This window comes from Syngnathoides biaculeatus, chromosome 2, assembly GCF_019802595.1.
Source record: "Syngnathoides biaculeatus isolate LvHL_M chromosome 2, ASM1980259v1, whole genome shotgun sequence".
Classification (NCBI taxonomy): Eukaryota; Metazoa; Chordata; class Actinopteri; order Syngnathiformes; family Syngnathidae; genus Syngnathoides; species Syngnathoides biaculeatus.
Window position 1 is genome coordinate 16,120,027 of NC_084641.1, and position 17,686 is coordinate 16,137,712.

General features: G+C 42.4%; 1 protein-coding gene across 10 annotated transcripts in view; it reads left to right on the forward strand.

The window, feature by feature from the left end:
- Positions 1-17,686, forward strand: part of dmd (dystrophin) — a 163,669-nt gene that overhangs the window by 90,526 nt on the left and 55,457 nt on the right. For 8 of the 10 annotated variants that reach the window (XM_061836804.1, XM_061836810.1, XM_061836784.1 and 5 more), the window contains 17 exons: positions 4,910-5,071; positions 5,496-5,606; positions 6,065-6,238; positions 6,315-6,470; positions 7,693-7,863; positions 8,668-8,847; positions 8,952-9,074; positions 9,439-9,609; positions 9,718-9,840; positions 9,966-10,100; positions 10,570-10,722; positions 11,284-11,454; positions 12,576-12,602; positions 13,652-13,774; positions 13,875-14,047; positions 14,122-14,257; positions 17,390-17,565. In XM_061836804.1, coding sequence (XP_061692788.1) covers positions 4,910-5,071; positions 5,496-5,606; positions 6,065-6,238; positions 6,315-6,470; positions 7,693-7,863; positions 8,668-8,847; positions 8,952-9,074; positions 9,439-9,609; positions 9,718-9,840; positions 9,966-10,100; positions 10,570-10,722; positions 11,284-11,454; positions 12,576-12,602; positions 13,652-13,774; positions 13,875-14,047; positions 14,122-14,257; positions 17,390-17,565 — 2,465 coding nt within the window. The remainder of the gene's footprint in view (positions 1-4,909; positions 5,072-5,495; positions 5,607-6,064; positions 6,239-6,314; positions 6,471-7,692; positions 7,864-8,667; positions 8,848-8,951; positions 9,075-9,438; positions 9,610-9,717; positions 9,841-9,965; positions 10,101-10,569; positions 10,723-11,283; positions 11,455-12,575; positions 12,603-13,651; positions 13,775-13,874; positions 14,048-14,121; positions 14,258-17,389; positions 17,566-17,686) is intronic. The other 2 variants (XM_061836826.1, XM_061836843.1) reach the window with 1 other exon arrangement.

A 17,686-nucleotide genomic window follows, 5' to 3' on the forward strand; every position in this document is an offset into this window, starting at 1 on the left:
GCTGTTGCTGTTTTTTATCATTTATTTACCCTACCCTAATGCACATCCTAATTATTTATATTTTTAAACTTTTGTCAAAGTATGGTTTGGCCCATAGGTCGAATGAAAATGTTTTCCTCTCATCTTCCTCTTTTACTGCCCTCCCATCATTTCCTCGTCGCTCCCTTTGTGACCGCCATCCTTCCATCTCTTCCTCTTCTTGTGCCTTCCTTTTGGCGACCGCCACTGGCAGCATCACTTCCTCTGCCTCGTCGGATGCCAGATTAGTCACACTTTTAAATACACACACACGCACACACACACACACACCACACACACACACACAAACCCTCCTAGACAATATATCCAGTCAATATCCGAAATACACAAGTGTGACACAAGCACGTCCACACAGACTAACATGCACACAGTCTCAAATGGGTTGACAAACAAAAGAAAGCTTATCAGGCTGCAAGGAGAACATTAATCTTGTGCTTTTGTGAGGAGGGATCAACCCGGTGGGGTCTGAGTGTCTTCATCCGTGGATGTGCGTGCGTGTGTGTGTGGGTGTGCATGTGTGTGTGTGTGTGTTTGTGTCAGCATAGTCATGAGTTGAGAGTCGGCAGCTCAGTCTCCTTTGCCTCACGTTCATGAATGGAGCTTTCTCATATAATTTGAAGTGAAATATATAAACCCTAACCCTCGTCATGGAAAGCCAAAAAGGTTATTCAAGAATATTTAATACAGTGAAGAAAATAAGTATTTGAACACCCTGCTATATTGCAAGTTCTCCCACTTAGAAATCATTGAGAGGTCTGAAATTTTCATTGTAGGTGCATGTCCACTGTGAGAGAGAGAATCTAAAAAGAAAAATCCAGAAATCACTTTGTATGATTTTTTTTTTAACGATTTATTTGCGTAATACAGCTGTAAATAAGTATTTGAACACCTGTCTATCCAGCAAGAATTCTTACCCTCAAAGACCTGTTAGTGCGCCTTTAAAAGTCCACCTCCACTCATGTATTATCCTGAATCAGATGCATTTGTGTGAGGTCGTTAGCTGCATAAAGACACTCGTCCACCCGATACAATCAATAAGACTCAAACTTGTAACACGGCCAAGACCAAAAAGCTGTCCAAAGACACCGGACACAAAATTGTACAACTCCACAAGGCTGGAAAGGGCTACGGAGAAATTTCCAAGCAGCTTAGTGAAAAAAGGTCCATTGTTGGAGCAATCATTAGAAAATGGAAGAAGCTAAAGGTGACGGTCAATCTCAATCGGAGTGGAGTCCCGTGCAAGATATCACCTTGTGGGGTCTCAATGATCCTTAGAAAGGTGAGGAATCAGCCCAAGACTACAGGACAGGACTTGGTCAATGACCTGAAAAGAGCTGGGACCACAGTTTCCAAGGTGACTGTTGGTAATATACTAAGACGTCATAGTTTGAAATCACGCGTGGCACGGAAGGTTCCTCTGCTTCTACCAGCACATGTCAAGGGCCGTCTTAAGTTTGCCAATTACCATTTGGATGTTACAGAGGAGTCATGGGAGAAAGTTTTGTGGTCAGATGAGACCAAAATGGAACTTTTTGGTCGTAATTCCACGAACTATGTTTGGAGGAAGACGAATGATGAGTTCCTTCCCAAGAACACCATCCCTACTGTGAAGCATGGGGGTGGTAGCATCATGGTTTGGGGGTGTTTTTCTGAACATGGGTCAGGATGGTTACACTGTATTAAGGAGAGGATGACCATGGCCATGTATTGTGAGATTTTGGGGAACAACATCTTTCCCTCAGTCAGAGCATTGAAGATGGGTCATGGCTGGGTCTTTCAACGTGACAATGACCCGAAGCACACAGCAAGGAAAACCAATGGGTGGCTCTGTAACAAGCATATAAAGGTTCGGCGTAGCTTAGCCAGTCTCCAGACCGAAACCCAATAGAAAATCTTTGGAGGAAGCTGAAACTCCGTGTTTCTCAGTGAAAGCCCAGAAACCTGTCTGATCTAGAGAAGATCTGTGTGTAGGAGTGGGTCAAAATCCCTCTTGCAATGTGTACAAACCTGGTGAACAACTACAGGAAACGTTTGACTTCGGTAATTGCAAACAAATGCTACTGTAGCAAGTATCAACATTGGTTTTCTCAGGTGTTCAAATACTTATTTGCAGCTGTTACAAAAAAATAAATAGTTAAAAAAATCATACATTGTGATTTCTGAATTTTCTTTTTAGATTATCTTTCTCACAGTGGACATGCACCTACAATGAAAATTTCAGACCCCTCCATGAGTTTAATTGGGAGAACTTGCAATATAGCAGGGTTTTTAAATATTTTTTTTCTTCACTATATGAATCATTTGGTTTAGATGTGTTTGAAGTGTTTTCTGGGAGTAAACCCTTAAAACTAACGTAAAAATTATTTTTCCGCCTATTTAGTGGGAACATAAGTTTACTTATGTTTACTTGGGAAATTCAAATGGTCAGTGTAAGAAAATTCTTTTAAATGAATTGAAGTCTAACTGAATAGCTACCTGCAAAAATAAAAAAGATAAATTTTATATGGTCAGGTTCAACTTATTTATGGTTACATAGGCTATGGCTACATCCATCCATTTTCTTTACCGGTTACCCTAACTGCGTTTGCGAGCCTGTTGGCGCCTATCTCGGGTGAGACCGGATTAAACCCAGGTCCTCAGAACTGTGAGGCAGACGTGCTAACCAGCTGGCCACAGTTAATGTTATATATTATTTCTTAGTAACAAATTTGTATATGAAGATGTCGACAACATCAATAGAAAAAGAACAAGTGCTGCCTTTTTCAAACATAATCATGCTCTTTTTTTTTGATTGACATTGTTAGGGAGGAAGAAGAAATGATTTTGCGCCAAAAAATTCAAAGCAGCTCTCAATCGTGCTGATGCGTGTACATTGAAAAATAGAACTAGATCTTTCCGTTAATAGCGACAATTCTGCTATTACTGAAAATCTGTGAGAAATGACAAACGTACATTCGTTTAAATGAAAATCCTCATCTCCAAAATACTGTAGTTCTTTAGCTCCAAGATGCCACAAGATGGGACCAAAGTAATACATTTATTGTGCAAAATAAGCAAATGGGTCAATTTTTCAGCAGATAACTTGGGACAGGTCAACAAAGCTCTTCAAATAGTTGAAGTCACAAATGCTGAACTGCAAATATATGTGAGCTCAATGTACACCAATAAACTGTTTGTCAAAACTCCCTGTATACCGAATAAAATAGAATGAAAAGCCAATGCAATCACAACAGCGCATGGTGCCGGTCTTATTTTTTTCCACCTTTCTAATTCAGAGAAAGATTTGAGCAGCGTAAGTGTCAGATAACATCTCCTGCCAAGGTCCAGAATAAAGGCTGACGCAGTAGTATAAGTATATAATCCCATTATAATGAGGTCTCAAATCCAGCCCTTGCATGCCCGAAGATGTTGTTCTATATATGTACACATTGTTCACATTAAACGCATGTTTCCCAATTAACCAAGTGCTTGTTGGCAGTCGTGCAGCAAAATACGCAACACGCGGACTTCTTAACTGATATTCTGTATTTGGGAGCCAACGCGGAGTAGCACATTGCCACAGGGGAATCTTATCAGTGTTTGTTTCAATATTTCATATCGCTCAAGTTCTCATTTCATTTATTAGAAACTGAAAGGTTATAAGTCACAAAAATGTCTGCGTATGGGGGGAGGGATGTGGAGGCCGAGGGCTATACTTAGTCAGGATCCCTCTGCGGGATTAGCATGCATACAGTTTGCCTGTCTAGGTCACACATGACTTTAAACGGGTTTATGATGTAAGTGATTGGACTCTAGTAATCCTGTAAGGAATCGCAAGAGAAGCGAAGGCGATTCTCGTCTTTGGTAATGTTGATGCGCGTAGGCTCCATATTGAGAAGCCATGCGAGAGATCCCTCGGAGTCCGTGCGGCAGAAGGGTCCACGCCGGGCGTGGGAGCATGCTGGCGGTGGTGGGTGTTTCCTTCTGTTGTGTGTGCGTGTGCGAATGTGTATGTGTGTGATTTAGTGGCAGGAATATCTTTTGTGCCTAGAGAAGTTGTGTGAATAGTGGACTCACCATTCACACAATAACAAATTGTGAGGGCTACCCTGGCTTGTAATCAAAACTGCCTTTTTTTAGTATTTGATATTGTTGGACCAGCCTGCAAAACTTGTTTGCATCATTTGACCACTTTTGGCCATGTTAATGTTGATGAACAACTCACCTAAAAAAAAATATTAGTATACTCTGTTTCCTGGTGAAATTTTAGTATGAACTTAAAAGGCACTACAGTAACCCTTACAGGTGATTTATTTTTACCTTCTCTAAACTCTTGAAGGCACTTGTCCAACTGTTTGGTCTTTCAGTTTTTAAAAACTTGCTCTTCTCTAACAGCTGGATGGCAAAATTCACAACAGGTGTTTGGGCCAATCCGTTTCCTTGTTCAATGAGAAATGCTGTCTTAACAATCTTATTCGTCGCGGTGTTCATTTTTTGACATCATATGAGTGAGCGTCAAGTTAACACCTCAATTGATCAGCCGTACATTGCTCGTGAGAGACGTAAAACTGTCTCCTCTCTCAGGGAAGTGGCCGCTAAGTTTAGAGTTTCCAGCGTGTCATCAGCGGGTTGTGACAGAGATAACGAAAAAAAAAAACTGTAAGAGTCACTGGAAGGCATCAGAATTGATGTCCTTGGCGTTGTTCATGGATCAACCACCTCCTGTGAATCAGTGATGACATTGTCTCTTGTTAAAAAACATCAACTTTTCTCAAAAAGTAAATTTAAGCATTGAACAGTCAGACATTCAAAAGTTTAGAGAAAGGTGCATCTGGAAATTTCCTTCTTTTATGAGTATATCCTGAGACCATTCAACTGTGTTGTTATCCAGGCATGCCTCAGGCAGAAGGAGCTGGCCAAAAGCCTTCAATGGGCCCAGGAGAATGACAAGACACTCAGGACCATCCAGGAGTCGCTAGCCAGCACCGAGCGCCATCTCAGGGCGTACATGGCTGACAACATTGATGCGCAACAGATACCACAGGAATCTCAGGTAGCCTTTTTGGACCCGACGGGGTGAGCATGTTTAACTTCAATGGGGGAGGAGTGCAGACTTTGCCCGGTCCAAAGCATCCCAGTTTGGCACAGCACCAAATTATACACCATCTCCTGCATTTATATATGACTATTCTTATATATTGAGGACTAAATGTTGAAGAAAGTGATGTAAAACACTGACGAAATATTTTCAAAATCAAGTAGAAAACATAAACAAAGTAGAACATGAAAATGAAGGGTAGACCAGATATTGAAATTTATTTTGATGCCACACCTATAAACTAGCTTTATGCAGAGTCAAGAACTTCCAATATGCTACTGTGTACTGACTCCTCCTGGTCAAAGCGAGCAACAACATCAATAGCTAAAAATAAAGGCAAACTTTGAAACGCTGTCAATTTGGATATTGTACCGTGCAGAAAATCCAGTCGGACTTGAGTGGCCATGATGCAACCTTGGAGGAGATGAGGAAGAAGAATCAGGAAAAGGAGCCGTCCCAGAGAATCACTGGACAGATAGACCTGACACAGGTGCCCCATTTAAAACACACGCAGACTACACACACAAAATACGTACACTATGTACACACAGATACATGGACCTTTATAGCATATTCACATTTTTTAAACAATGAACATTTTGTAATGTAGGTGCTAGGGTGGAATTTGACCTCTGAAGAATGTGTTTATGTGAGTACTAAAATAAATGGATTTTTATAGCATATTCACATTTTTTTACTCACACATTACATAGATTAATTAAACAATTTTTTTCAGAGGCCAAATTCCAGCCTAATTTCTACATTACAAAATGTTCATTGTTGCTAGATTGTTACACGATATTTTAGTTTCTAGAGATGCTGAGTTTTTTGTTTTCAACATGAGTTGTAACTTGAATGCGACATGAACTTTTTCAATGGAACTAAATGAAGCTCTCGACACTCATTTATTGAACACATCCTGACTCCAACCACTTGTGCCCAAATTAGAAGATGCTGGCGGACGTGTGGACCAATTTCCGGCTCTTCCAGAAGCCGGCCAACTTCGAAGCTCGCCTGGCTGAGTGCGAACGTGTGCTAGCTGGTGTTAAAGGTCAAGTGGGGGTGCTGGACATTCGCAGTGTAGATCAGGACGTGGTGCAGTCTCAGCTGGAGCAGTGCATGGTGCGTGTCTGTGCAGACGCTTTGATCAATTGGGCGATGAAAGCCAATGACCTCCACTCTGTTGGGTGTCTTGTAGAAGTTGTATAAGGTGCTGAGCGAGGTGAAAGGCGAGGTGGAGACCGTGATCAAAACAGGCAGGCAGATCGTGCAGAGGCAACAGACCGAGCATCCCAAAGAGCTGGACGATCGTGTAACTGCGCTCAAACTGCTGTACAACCAGCTCGGAGCACAGGTGTGCGCACACGCTCGCGTCACAAGGGGACGGGACCGGTAAACGCGACTTGACATCGCAGTTGCCTCACACGCTCCAGTTGCCTCACGCGCTTCATCTGAGTGACAATGCCATCCGACTGAAATAGCTTTGCGCCTTCTGGGGCGGCCATATGCAAAGCTATGGATGACATCAGACCCATCTAATGGGGATCTTGATTGACGAATGCCCTGATAACGTGAAAATCAATGAGCTGTTGCTAGGTTCTTTTTTGTTTGTTTGTTTGTTTGCAATTTCTTTTTCTCTCCAGTTCATTTTAATGAGGTAAAGTGATTTGATACAAAGCACAAGTAATTTCAGTTTCACTCTTGGTTATAGAATGAATTAAACTTGTGTGGTGCCTTGAGATGTGAGGTTAATTCATTCCATGATCACGCTTGTGACGCAAAATAATCTCATATAAATCATCTTTCATCACTCAAATCAATTAAAAGCCTTTAACGTATTTCAGCCTCTCCTCAAAAATCATTTTGTGCTTGCACAAAAGTCAATATAATGTATCATTGCGCGGGCCCAAACAATCAAGCCCTTGTAGTTTAATATGGGGCGGAACGGTGGATCGGTTGGTAAAACGTTGGCCTCACAGTTCTGAGGATCCGGGTTCGATCCCGGCCCCCCCTGTGTGGAGTTTGCATGTTCTACCCGTGCCTGTGTGGGTTTCCTCTGGGCACTCTGGTTTCCTCCCACATCCCACAAAACATGCAACATTAATTGGACAGTCTAAATTGCCCCAAGGTGTGATTGTGAGTGCGGCTGTTTGTCTCTATGTCCCCTGCAATTGGCTGGCAATCAATTCAAGGTGTACCCCGCCTCCTGCTTGTTGACAGCTGGGATAGGCTCCAGCACTCCACACGACCCTCGTGAGGATAAGTGGCTAAGGAAATGGATGGATGGATGGATGGATGGATAGATAGTTTAATATGGCGTTAAAAGCATAATTTTCTTGAGAATTTCAGGCAAAGTATCAATTGTGAAACGCTGTCATTACAATATATTTTTGGGGAAAGGTGGATTTTGAGAAAAGGGGTAACTCGCCTTTCAAGCAACATAGTTTTATTTTATTAAGTTCAAATCTGTTCCTAAATGATGCTGCTTTTAAGTGTGATTTTAAAAATGAGAGGAATTTGTATCTTTTCAGTCAATTGTAGAGATTATCTTTCAAGTCATGTTAATTTTGGTACAGATAACGGAGAGTAAATTGGAGCTGGAGAAAAGTCTGAAGCTATCCAGGAAGCTTCGCAAAGAGCTCAATGGGCTGACAGAGTGGCTGGCGGCCACTGACGCTGAGCTGACCAGGCGCTCTGCTGTAGACGGCATACCCAGTGACCTGGAGGCTGAAGTGGCGTGGGCACAGGTACAGCGTACAAACTTCACATGTCAAATGAGAAATAGTGCTGTTCTGTCAGTTGCTTACTTTTCTCTGTGGGTCTCATCTTTTGAAGTCCAACTTTTTTGGTTTCATCATGACACAAGTAATAGGTGAACATTCAAGAACTGCCAGCACAATCGTGTCAATAAATCCATATAGTGACTCCCACTATTTGGCGAAAATCCTTGGCGAACTGACATACAAATTGTGCCTATATATGCCACAAGACGGTAGCAAAGCAATATTTCTCTTCAAATTAAATTCCAAACCCGCTTAACATAGTCCCTTGATGCCCACCAGAAGGTGGTTTCATAGTAATACTTTTGTTCCTTTGGCCTCGAGCAACAAAAGCAGCGAATAAGTGAGTATTTCAAGAAACTCCAGACTAGTTGAATACCACATACCTGTATGTTCAAATTTAGTACATTTGTTTTTTCACAAATGTGTCCTAAAATCGTTTGTTAATTTTAATGATTACTTTCAAATTTAAAGTGTTGAGAACAGCTGAACTACACATCTATTAACTCTCTTGGATACTTGAAGTGTCGTAAAACTCTTTTTCTTCATGGGACCCATACGGCATTATTTGGCCTCAAGATTTAAAGTCTGGTTGATGTTTTTTTTTTTTTTTTAACCAATAACAAGTGGAGATAAATAGGTTAGATACATTTGAGTAAGACTGTTGGAACCGATCTGTTTATTTATTGACTGATTCTGTCACCAATGGTTCGCATATATCATGGCTCCACAAGTCGAATCTAGGAATACGTGTGACAAAATCTGATGTAGTTCATCCACGGTGAGACGGAGAAGCGGCAGCCGCAGCTGCAGGCCGTGGTCGACCTGGCTGAGGCCCTCAAGGCGGTTCTTCGGGTCCATGGTAGCCTGGTAGACGACAAAGTCAGCCTTCTGCACTGCAACTGGATTGCGGTCACATCCCGAGCGGAGGAATGGCTCAACCTGCTGCTGGTAGGACCACACTTAAAATATCCACACGTGATTTGATGTGAGTTGATTCTCGTAACACACAAGACACGAGTCGTTTGCACAAAAGTCTTACTCTGTGCCTTCAGGCCTACCAGCTGCAGATGAAGAAGTTAGATGAAGAGATTGAGGAAGTGGATGGATGGATTGATGGAGCAAATAAAAAGATGGATGAGCTCGACAACCAGGGGCCCAATGATGCTGTGCTTAAGGTGGGTGTATATTTGTCTATTATTTATCGGCAACTACTGTACTAAATACTTGAAGGTGAACTATTGATAAAAAACCTGGAGTTTGACAGAGAAGAAGGCTAAAATCATCATTCAAGCCATTTACACTTTTTTTTTTTCAATCATTCTGCCTTGGTCACATGAAATGCAGTAGTTTGTTTACTCGTGGTACAATCAGAGTTTTTTGCCACCTGGAAATACATGTGACATCATGGTGACCTTTTGATTGGCTGTTGATTACTCCATGGTGTAATGACCCCTGACCCTGATCTATCTAAGTGGGAGCAAATGAATGAGTGATATCAAATACGATGCCTGGTTTGTGTGTGCATGTTCTCTGTTCCAGGTTCTGCGAGCTGAGCTGGAGCTGACAAAGAAAAAGATGGAGGAAGTGAGAACTTTGGCGCAGGAGCTCATGACAACTAGGGGGGAGAACTGCCAGGCCCAGGTGGGGCCCAAAGTAGAGCTTCTGGCCCAAAGATTTGATACTGTTGCACAGCGGATCACATCTGGACTGGTGGGACACAAGGAGCATCAGAAATAATTCTGAACATGCAAATTTTTTTTTCACCGTGTGGTATGCTGACTAAATGTTTTTTGACACCCCCAAAAAAATAAAAATCAGACTGCAGCATCGGCCAAAGAACTGGAACAGTACCACCGTGAAGCTCAGCTGTGGTTGGATCTCCTGGAGGAGGAAGCCAAACAAGGGGAAAACCTCAAGGAAGAGGACTTCCAGGAAGACAAGGTCACAGAAATGGGGAGAAAGAGCTGGACCATCTTTTATAATACTTGACCCTCTCGTCTCAATTGTTCATTATATGTTTGTGTGTGTGTGTGTGTGGGTGTGGGTGTGGGTGGGTGGTGGTCAAGGACTTTGAGGAAGGTGCAGTGAAGGAGTTATTGTTGAGAGGAGAGAATCTGCAGAGGAGAGCCCCCGATCAAGACAAGCGAGAACAGATCAGACTGAAACAGCAGCAGCTTGCAAACAAATACAACACTGTCAAGGTAACTCGCACACAAACATCTGTAGGCCTTTTCAAAACTTTGAAATAACAGTGTTTTGGGGTCATATCCTGGGATATTTATACAGTTTAAGCTTTTAATACAGGGTATTTAAAAAGTTACTGGACACTAGAATACCATAAAACTACTCGAATCTGAACAATAGTCAGAGTGCAACGTTATGTCATTTGGCAAAACCATTATTGACAAAAAAGTGCCAAGCTTAAGCCATCAAATGCGGATAGGTTGTGCTGATGTCCGAATGAAACCTGAAAGGAAGAAACAAAGTGTATAGTGATTTTTAGGACACCCTGTAGAGGCTTGTACAAAATTTTTCAGTAGGATGTCCATTACACAGCGTTCGATCCCTAAACCCTGCGAATACCAGGGGGTCAATGGACACCTCGCTCTTTGCTTTATCCACTCTTTCATTCACTTTATGTGAGTCTATGAGCTGCGTGTGCTCGTGCAGGACCTTCGCGTGCTCAGGAACAGGAAGGCGCTCGCTATTGCCCCTCAGTGGTACCAGTACCGAAGGAAGTCACATGACCTGATGGCCTGGCTGGACGACATCCAGCGCAGTGTCGACCAGCTGCCCGATCCTCCTGAGGGCGAGAGGGTCAAGGTGACAACACACACCCATGCCGGCGCGCGCGCGCGGACACACATGCACGCAGACAAATACACATTCTCTACATAGCAAATGGTTAATTTATTTTTTCGTCACCATGACCTTGAGGTGGTACTTGCTAATGTACTCCATTCTCATCGCGATACTTTGTTTTAATGGAAGCCTCCCCACAACCCCCAGAAAGACCCCCCCCCCATCCCCACTGACTCTACATGTCTGTCTTTCGCTTTCAGATGATCACTATGACATTTCGCTAAGTGGATGTCAGCCTTGCCTGTCGTTGCCGTCACCGAGATTCCTCACTGCTCTATCTTTTTTTGTTTGTCTTTGTTTTTGTCAACATGCTTTGTGTTGTTCCATCCCGACACACACACACACACACACACACACACACACGGACACATTCCAGCAATTGTACTCATTATCATTGCTAATAAAGTCTCACAAAAAAATTGTCCCAGCCATACTTGTCTCACAATGCTTCCCCTGACAAGTCGTAGACTGTCCCCTCCACCCCCAAGAAAATGACACCCTCGGTTGGTTTTCACCCACTAGGAAATTGTCTCAGAGGTGGCCCTGAAGAAGGAGGAGCTTAAGGAGGTGCAGGGCTTAGCCAATCAGCTCTCAGTGGCTGGAGCCGCCAGTCTAGTGGAGCCCCGACAGCTCCAACTCAACACACGCTGGGCTGAGGTGGAGAGCAACCTCAAACCCTTTGAAAGACAATGTGTGAGTTCCAGTAGGCAACACCACTTCTACCGGATCCTAACAGAAAACTTAAAATTCCATAATAACACCAGTTTTCCAGCAGCACTGTGTGAGTAACTATTACTAACACTTCTAAAGCCCTGGCAGGAAGATTTATTTAACCTTTCATTATCCAGGTAAGGCAGTTGAGAATACGTTGTCATTTGCAATGCGACCAGGCTGCAAACAAAAGAGTGAAATAAAAGCAAATACAAATACGCACGCAACAAACTGTACAATGTGATGTACATGTTTGCATGGAAGATTCTCGTAATTTAATCAAGCAAACTATTATAGCTGAAGGACACAAATTGGAGGTCGATATATATAGTTTGTAGCAGCTACTGCTTACAATCTTGTGGCAGGAAGATGCTGTTTATGACTTCAGTCAACAAGCTCCATGTGTCTTAACTATGTGTTAACATAGTAATATAGCAATGTAATCGAGAATATATGGAGAATGACAATGTCTATTTTGTCATGTGTGGTGAATGGTACTTCAGGAACCACGTGTATTTTCTATTTCTATCCAGTACGGTACATTTAAAAGCTGCCTGCGTGGGTTTTCTCCGGGCACTACGGTTTCCTCCCACATCCCAAAAACATGCAGACTTAATTGCCCTTAGGTGTGATTGTACATGCGACTGCTGTCTGTCTCTATGTGCCCTGCAATTGGTTGGCAACTAGTTCAGGGTGTACCCCGCCTCCTGGCCGATGACAGCTAGGATTGACTCCAGCACTCCTTGTGAGGATAAGCGACTTGGAAAATGGAGGGATATTTAAAACCCTGTTAATTTTTTTTTTCAATTGAAAAAGGTTTGCTGACCAAAATAAGTAATTCCCTGCTTATTTTGAATTATATTAATACTTGCTTTTAATTGAATTGTTTGAGCCTCCTTTAAATCTGTTTTTTTTTTTTAGATTACGACTCATCTGTTACTTCAATCATTACTTGAGCTGCTCCCGTCGAATTCTAATCACAGCTCCTGTTTGAGTTTCTTTGCCATGTGTTAAGTGTTTATTGCAGGAAAGGTCACATTTGAATCTCATTATTTCTCTGTCTGGTTCTGTGTCACCGCATGCCAACCAATGCCATTACCCAGTCTGCCGGTGCGCCAATCACTGACAATGTATGTATGCCTCCATCTAATCATGTGCACCCGCAAAACATCCACTTAAAATTCTAGCAGGAAAATTGATGAGCTTGGGCAAAATGCACATCTGATTTGTTTCATCTGAGAGGTTTTCAGATAAAATGCATGTTAATGAAGTGTATGCTGCTGCGTGTCCCAGAATAACACCGGCATGGTAAACAAGACTTGTGCCGTTTATGCTGCACTCTTACATTCTGAACATTGGACCGCCTGTTATGTGAGACTCAGTACATCATATTTAGAAAAATTATCATTGAGATGTGGATTTGGTCCAATTTTGAAGACTCATCCTGCAAGCAAGGGAAACATTCTGTATTTTGTTCTTGTCATATGCATCTCAATTACTTCTATGATATTCGTGGCTCTATTAGCCAGAGTGGGTTAAGTGACATGCACATTTCACTCATTAGAGGGGTACACTAGAGCCCAATCAGGTCTTCCTTAGCTTGTCCATCTATATTCCCGTGCTCATTATTAGCCTTAACATTAGGTACAGCTACAAAAGTTTGGGGATGGCCAAAAATCTGCCTTTACCCATTTATTCATGCTACATTTTGATTGACGCAATCCATTAACAATAAAGAGTTTTGTTGGGGATTATTGTTTTAATCTTATTGGCTGCTGTTGACACGACAACAACAACACTTAAAACACTTTGGTAGTATGAGCCATTGTAATACTAATTCATTGTCATCTGAGTTATCACTGAATGCTGAGAGATGGGCATATTTGCATGGTAAATTGGAATAGATTGGATTAGATTTGGTTTGTCCTGACCAAATATGTCACTCAGAGTAATTGTTGTAATTTGGTCAGAACCTCTCAGCATGCACTTACTTTTTAGTCATGAAAATGGCGAACGACAGAAATAGAATAGTGTGGTAGTATGCTAGTAGATTGGGAATATAGAAATCTAATTTGTAGATCTAACAATACAGGTACATTTTTAATTGCATGCATAGTTTGAAAATGAATGCAAAAAAAATATAAATTGAAAATGTGTTTGTTGGTTTGTACATGTTCAGGATTACCTGGCAGAGCTGCAGGCACTGCTACGTTCCGTGGCCGAGGCAGACTTCAAACTGAACTCCCCAGAATACTGGCCCGCAGTTTATTACAACCTTCCTCAGCAAGAGCACTGCCTGAAGGTCAGTGCCGCTTTATGGGTTCAAAATGCATCAACTGAACCAAACGTGAAAAACAGAATTTAAAGAAGGTAGAGTATAATCTCTAGTAACACACACACAGGAAGTGAAGACAATCACAGACAAGCTTCGTAGTCCAGTGGAGGCAGGCCTGTCTCGCAGACACGAAGTGGCATCCGATGCCCAACCTCTGGAGTCCCAGCGGATCCAGGAAAGCGCTACCCGCCTCAAGACCAACTGGGACAAGCTGAACAAACTGCACAAAGAACGACTAATGTAAGCAAGGAGAAGCAGGTGGGAAGTGATCCACAGGAGGTTGGAAGGAAACAAAATTTTGTGTGCACTTGTAGGCGCTGGCAGGACTGCAATAGCAAGTGGCACAAGTTTGTGGCAGACCAGAGGGGGCTGGAGGAGTGGCTTCACCAAGCCGAGGGTGCCCTCAAATTGGCTGAGAGCGAGCCGGCAGCACAAAGAAAACACCTCAGGGTACCCCAAATGCACACACTCATCCACAGCAAACTATTGAAATTCAAGGATCAAATATATTCTATGTAGAACCCATTCAAACTTTTATTCCGTATTTTTACCTTGTACAAGAAAATAGCGACATGGGAAGAAAGCAGCTTTGGTGTTCCATGCGAAACGGGCATAGATCTTCATCAATCATGAATGGAAATACATGAGCTTTATTACAATGTCTACAGTATTTGTAAAAAGCAAACCCAGATTTCATTTAACAGAATGCCAATTTCGTAAAAATAGAGCTTTTCAAACGCTTCACTTATGAGCACATCTGCCTCGCAGTTCTGAAGACACACCCGTGTGGAGTTTGCATGTTCTCCCTGTGCTTGCGGGGGTTTTCTCCGGGTACTACTGATTTCTTCCCACATCCCAAAAACAGGCATGGTAGGGTGTACCCCGCCTCTCACCCAGAGTCAGTTGGAATAGCCTTCTGCACGTCCCAACCCCAGTGAGGATAAGCGGTACGGAAAATGAACGAAACCATCAAAAGTCCCAAACGAGCTGCAAGGCAGCAGCGAAGGCCTGGGGAAGCATCTCCAGGGAGAAAACTCCAAAATTGGTCCAAACTTTTAAGGGCACTTATTCAATGAAAAAGTTTTTTTTAATGCTAAAATAATTTCACCATTTTGTTTACAATAATACAAAATGCCCAAATAGTTTTGAGCCCCTGCTAAATGTTTACATTTACTTCAAATTTCTTGAATTTCTGAAATGGTAAATTGCATACTTTTGTGAAATCTAAATTGTGTTGGTTGGTTTCAAATTATTGTGGTGGTGTGGAGAGAAAAAAAAATCACAAAAATGCAGTCATTCTCCAAATAGGAACCATCGATTATTGTTGTATGCTAAAACAATACCCTGCTGACTTTCACTGATAGTCAGTGCAAGACACCTAAGCTGGTGAAGTGTGCCCACCATACCAATCAAAGTTTGCAACCCAAACTGGTAAGCAATATAAGTCCTCTGACAAAGTTCGGATTATGGATGATATTCAGCACAATATGGCCAAGGTAGTTGAAGTCAGTCTTCAAAACAAATATGTCCGGTCCACTTTACAGGTAACTGTGATCAGCGCTCACTCTCCTTGTGCACAGACAGAGATGCATAGGAGACCATCTGCTAGCTGATACCCAATCTGCCCCCCAATCTCTTTGAAAGGGATGATTGCATATTTATTTTACAGATCTTTAGTCAACTTTTTCAAGCGACAGCAATGCTTAGTGTCAGACTAAACTTAACTGTTGCTTCGGTTGGGTTGTCCTATTTAGGGCCTCATCCTAAAACGGGCACAAACTTGATTGCTCATGCAAACAGCTGATCTACTGGCGTTAGCAGGTTTGCCTCTGCCAAATGGGAAAAATTCCGGAGCAATTCATTCTGGGAGGAGTACAGTACATGCAAATGAGATACATTTTGCACCTGCAATGTGATTCATCAAACCTGAGACAAATTGTTAGCGCTGACTTTGCATCATTAAATACTGCATCTACAGGGCAGGTACAAAGCAGCACTGCTGTTTGACTGCGGTTACATTAGGGATTAGGTAGGCCGAGGCAAAATAAGTGGAAATGGCATTATGGATGTTTTCTATTCTTGTGTGTGTGTGTGTGTGTGTGTGTGTGTGTGTGTGTGTGTGTGGTGTGGTGTGTGTGTGTGTGTGTGTGGTGTGTGTGTGTGGTGTGGTGTGTGTGTGTGTGTGTGTGTGAATATTGCAATTATGGAACTTCTGAATGATCAAAGAAAAAGTCACAGGGAATCATGCCATATCACATGTAACAAAATCTATTGAACTCAGCCGGTTCATTTCAACACACTCCCACAATTGACCCCTCCGTGGATATTGCGCAATCCGCGTCACTGACCAATCAGAGGCCAGAGATCTGCATAGACCAAAGCCCGTTTTTGCTCCCGCCATTTTCTCAGACAACATTGCATGGTCCAGTATAGGTTTAGTTAGCGTTTTATCGCGTATTTGAGTTCTTTAACAATAGATATGGTTAGGAGGTGTAGTCACAGACTTTGTAATAGTGACGACAGGTATCCTGAAAGGCTAGTTGGTGGAGTTCGATTCGTACCCTTTCCAAAACCGAAGACCCAGTACGAAAAATGCCTTCGATGGATCAAACTTTGTGGAAGACCGCATCATCAACTAAATCCATCTAATATCATCCGGAACACATATGTTTGCACGAAGGTATGCCCTAAATTTGATTCTTAATACACGTCTCGTATAAATGAATGAGACGTTCTCCGCTAGCATAACACCGCTACGTGTGAACGATTGACACACTTATTCTTTGTTGAGCGATATTTAGCAATGATCGGACTGCACAAACGTATTGATTTCTTGCTGGCTCGCGGCCGAAGCTTAACCAGACTGTGTTTGCACGAAGATATGCCCTAAATTTGATTTTTAATACACTTCTCGTATAAATGAATGAGACGTTCTCCGCTAGCATAACATTGCTACGTGTGAATGATTGAATGAAATCAGAAGCATGGCGTCTCTCTCAGTTAAGAATGTATTGTATTTAGAATCTATAATATATCGTTGATTTGAATGAAATCAGAAGCATGGAGTCTGTCTCTCCCAGAGCATCTTTTTGGGAGGTGTGCCGTCTCAAGTTTTGAACATAGTATTGAAGAACATAGTCAGATACATCCAATTCGTATTCACCTTGGGTGAGTTAAATCAAAGACAACATGGGTTTTGACTGCCTCCAAATGACCCTTTTCCTTCTCTCTCCTTCACTAATATCTTTGCCTGTTCCACTAATACTTCCTATTCCATCACATCAAACTTCATTTTGCTCTCCTAAACATTCCACTGGGAAAATAACCAGAATGATCAGAAGCACATAACTGTCTTGGAATTAACAATTACAACGTGTGAACACACAGTTTTGCGCCTGCTATGGAATCTTAGTAAAAGATGGCAATCTTACTAAATTGCGCGCTAAGCACCCACCAACAGCGCACGGAATCTGTTAGTGAGCACATAATTTGAAGCCTGTGGGAAACTTGTAAATCAGTCTCAAATCTGCAATGCGTGTGTGTGTGTGTGCGTGTGCTTGTCTGCGTGTGTGCTTTTTGTAGGACCTGACAGAAGCTATACCACTGCAGGAAGTGGTGTTGAACAGAGTGACCTCCGCAAGCGAGGACATCAGCCAGATGAGTACTCCAGATGATGCCTCCCGCCTCCGAGCACAACTCAAATTTCTAAATGCTCGCTGGGCTCATGTCTGCGAGCAGCTCAATGAGCACAAGAGAAGGTGCGTGCATGTGTATATGTGGAAAAGACAAGAACAACCATTTTTTGAAAAGTACAAAAAAAGGCAGCTGGGATTTGATTTCATTACTTCTGTCAACTTGTATTCTTCTGCAGCGCTCTGT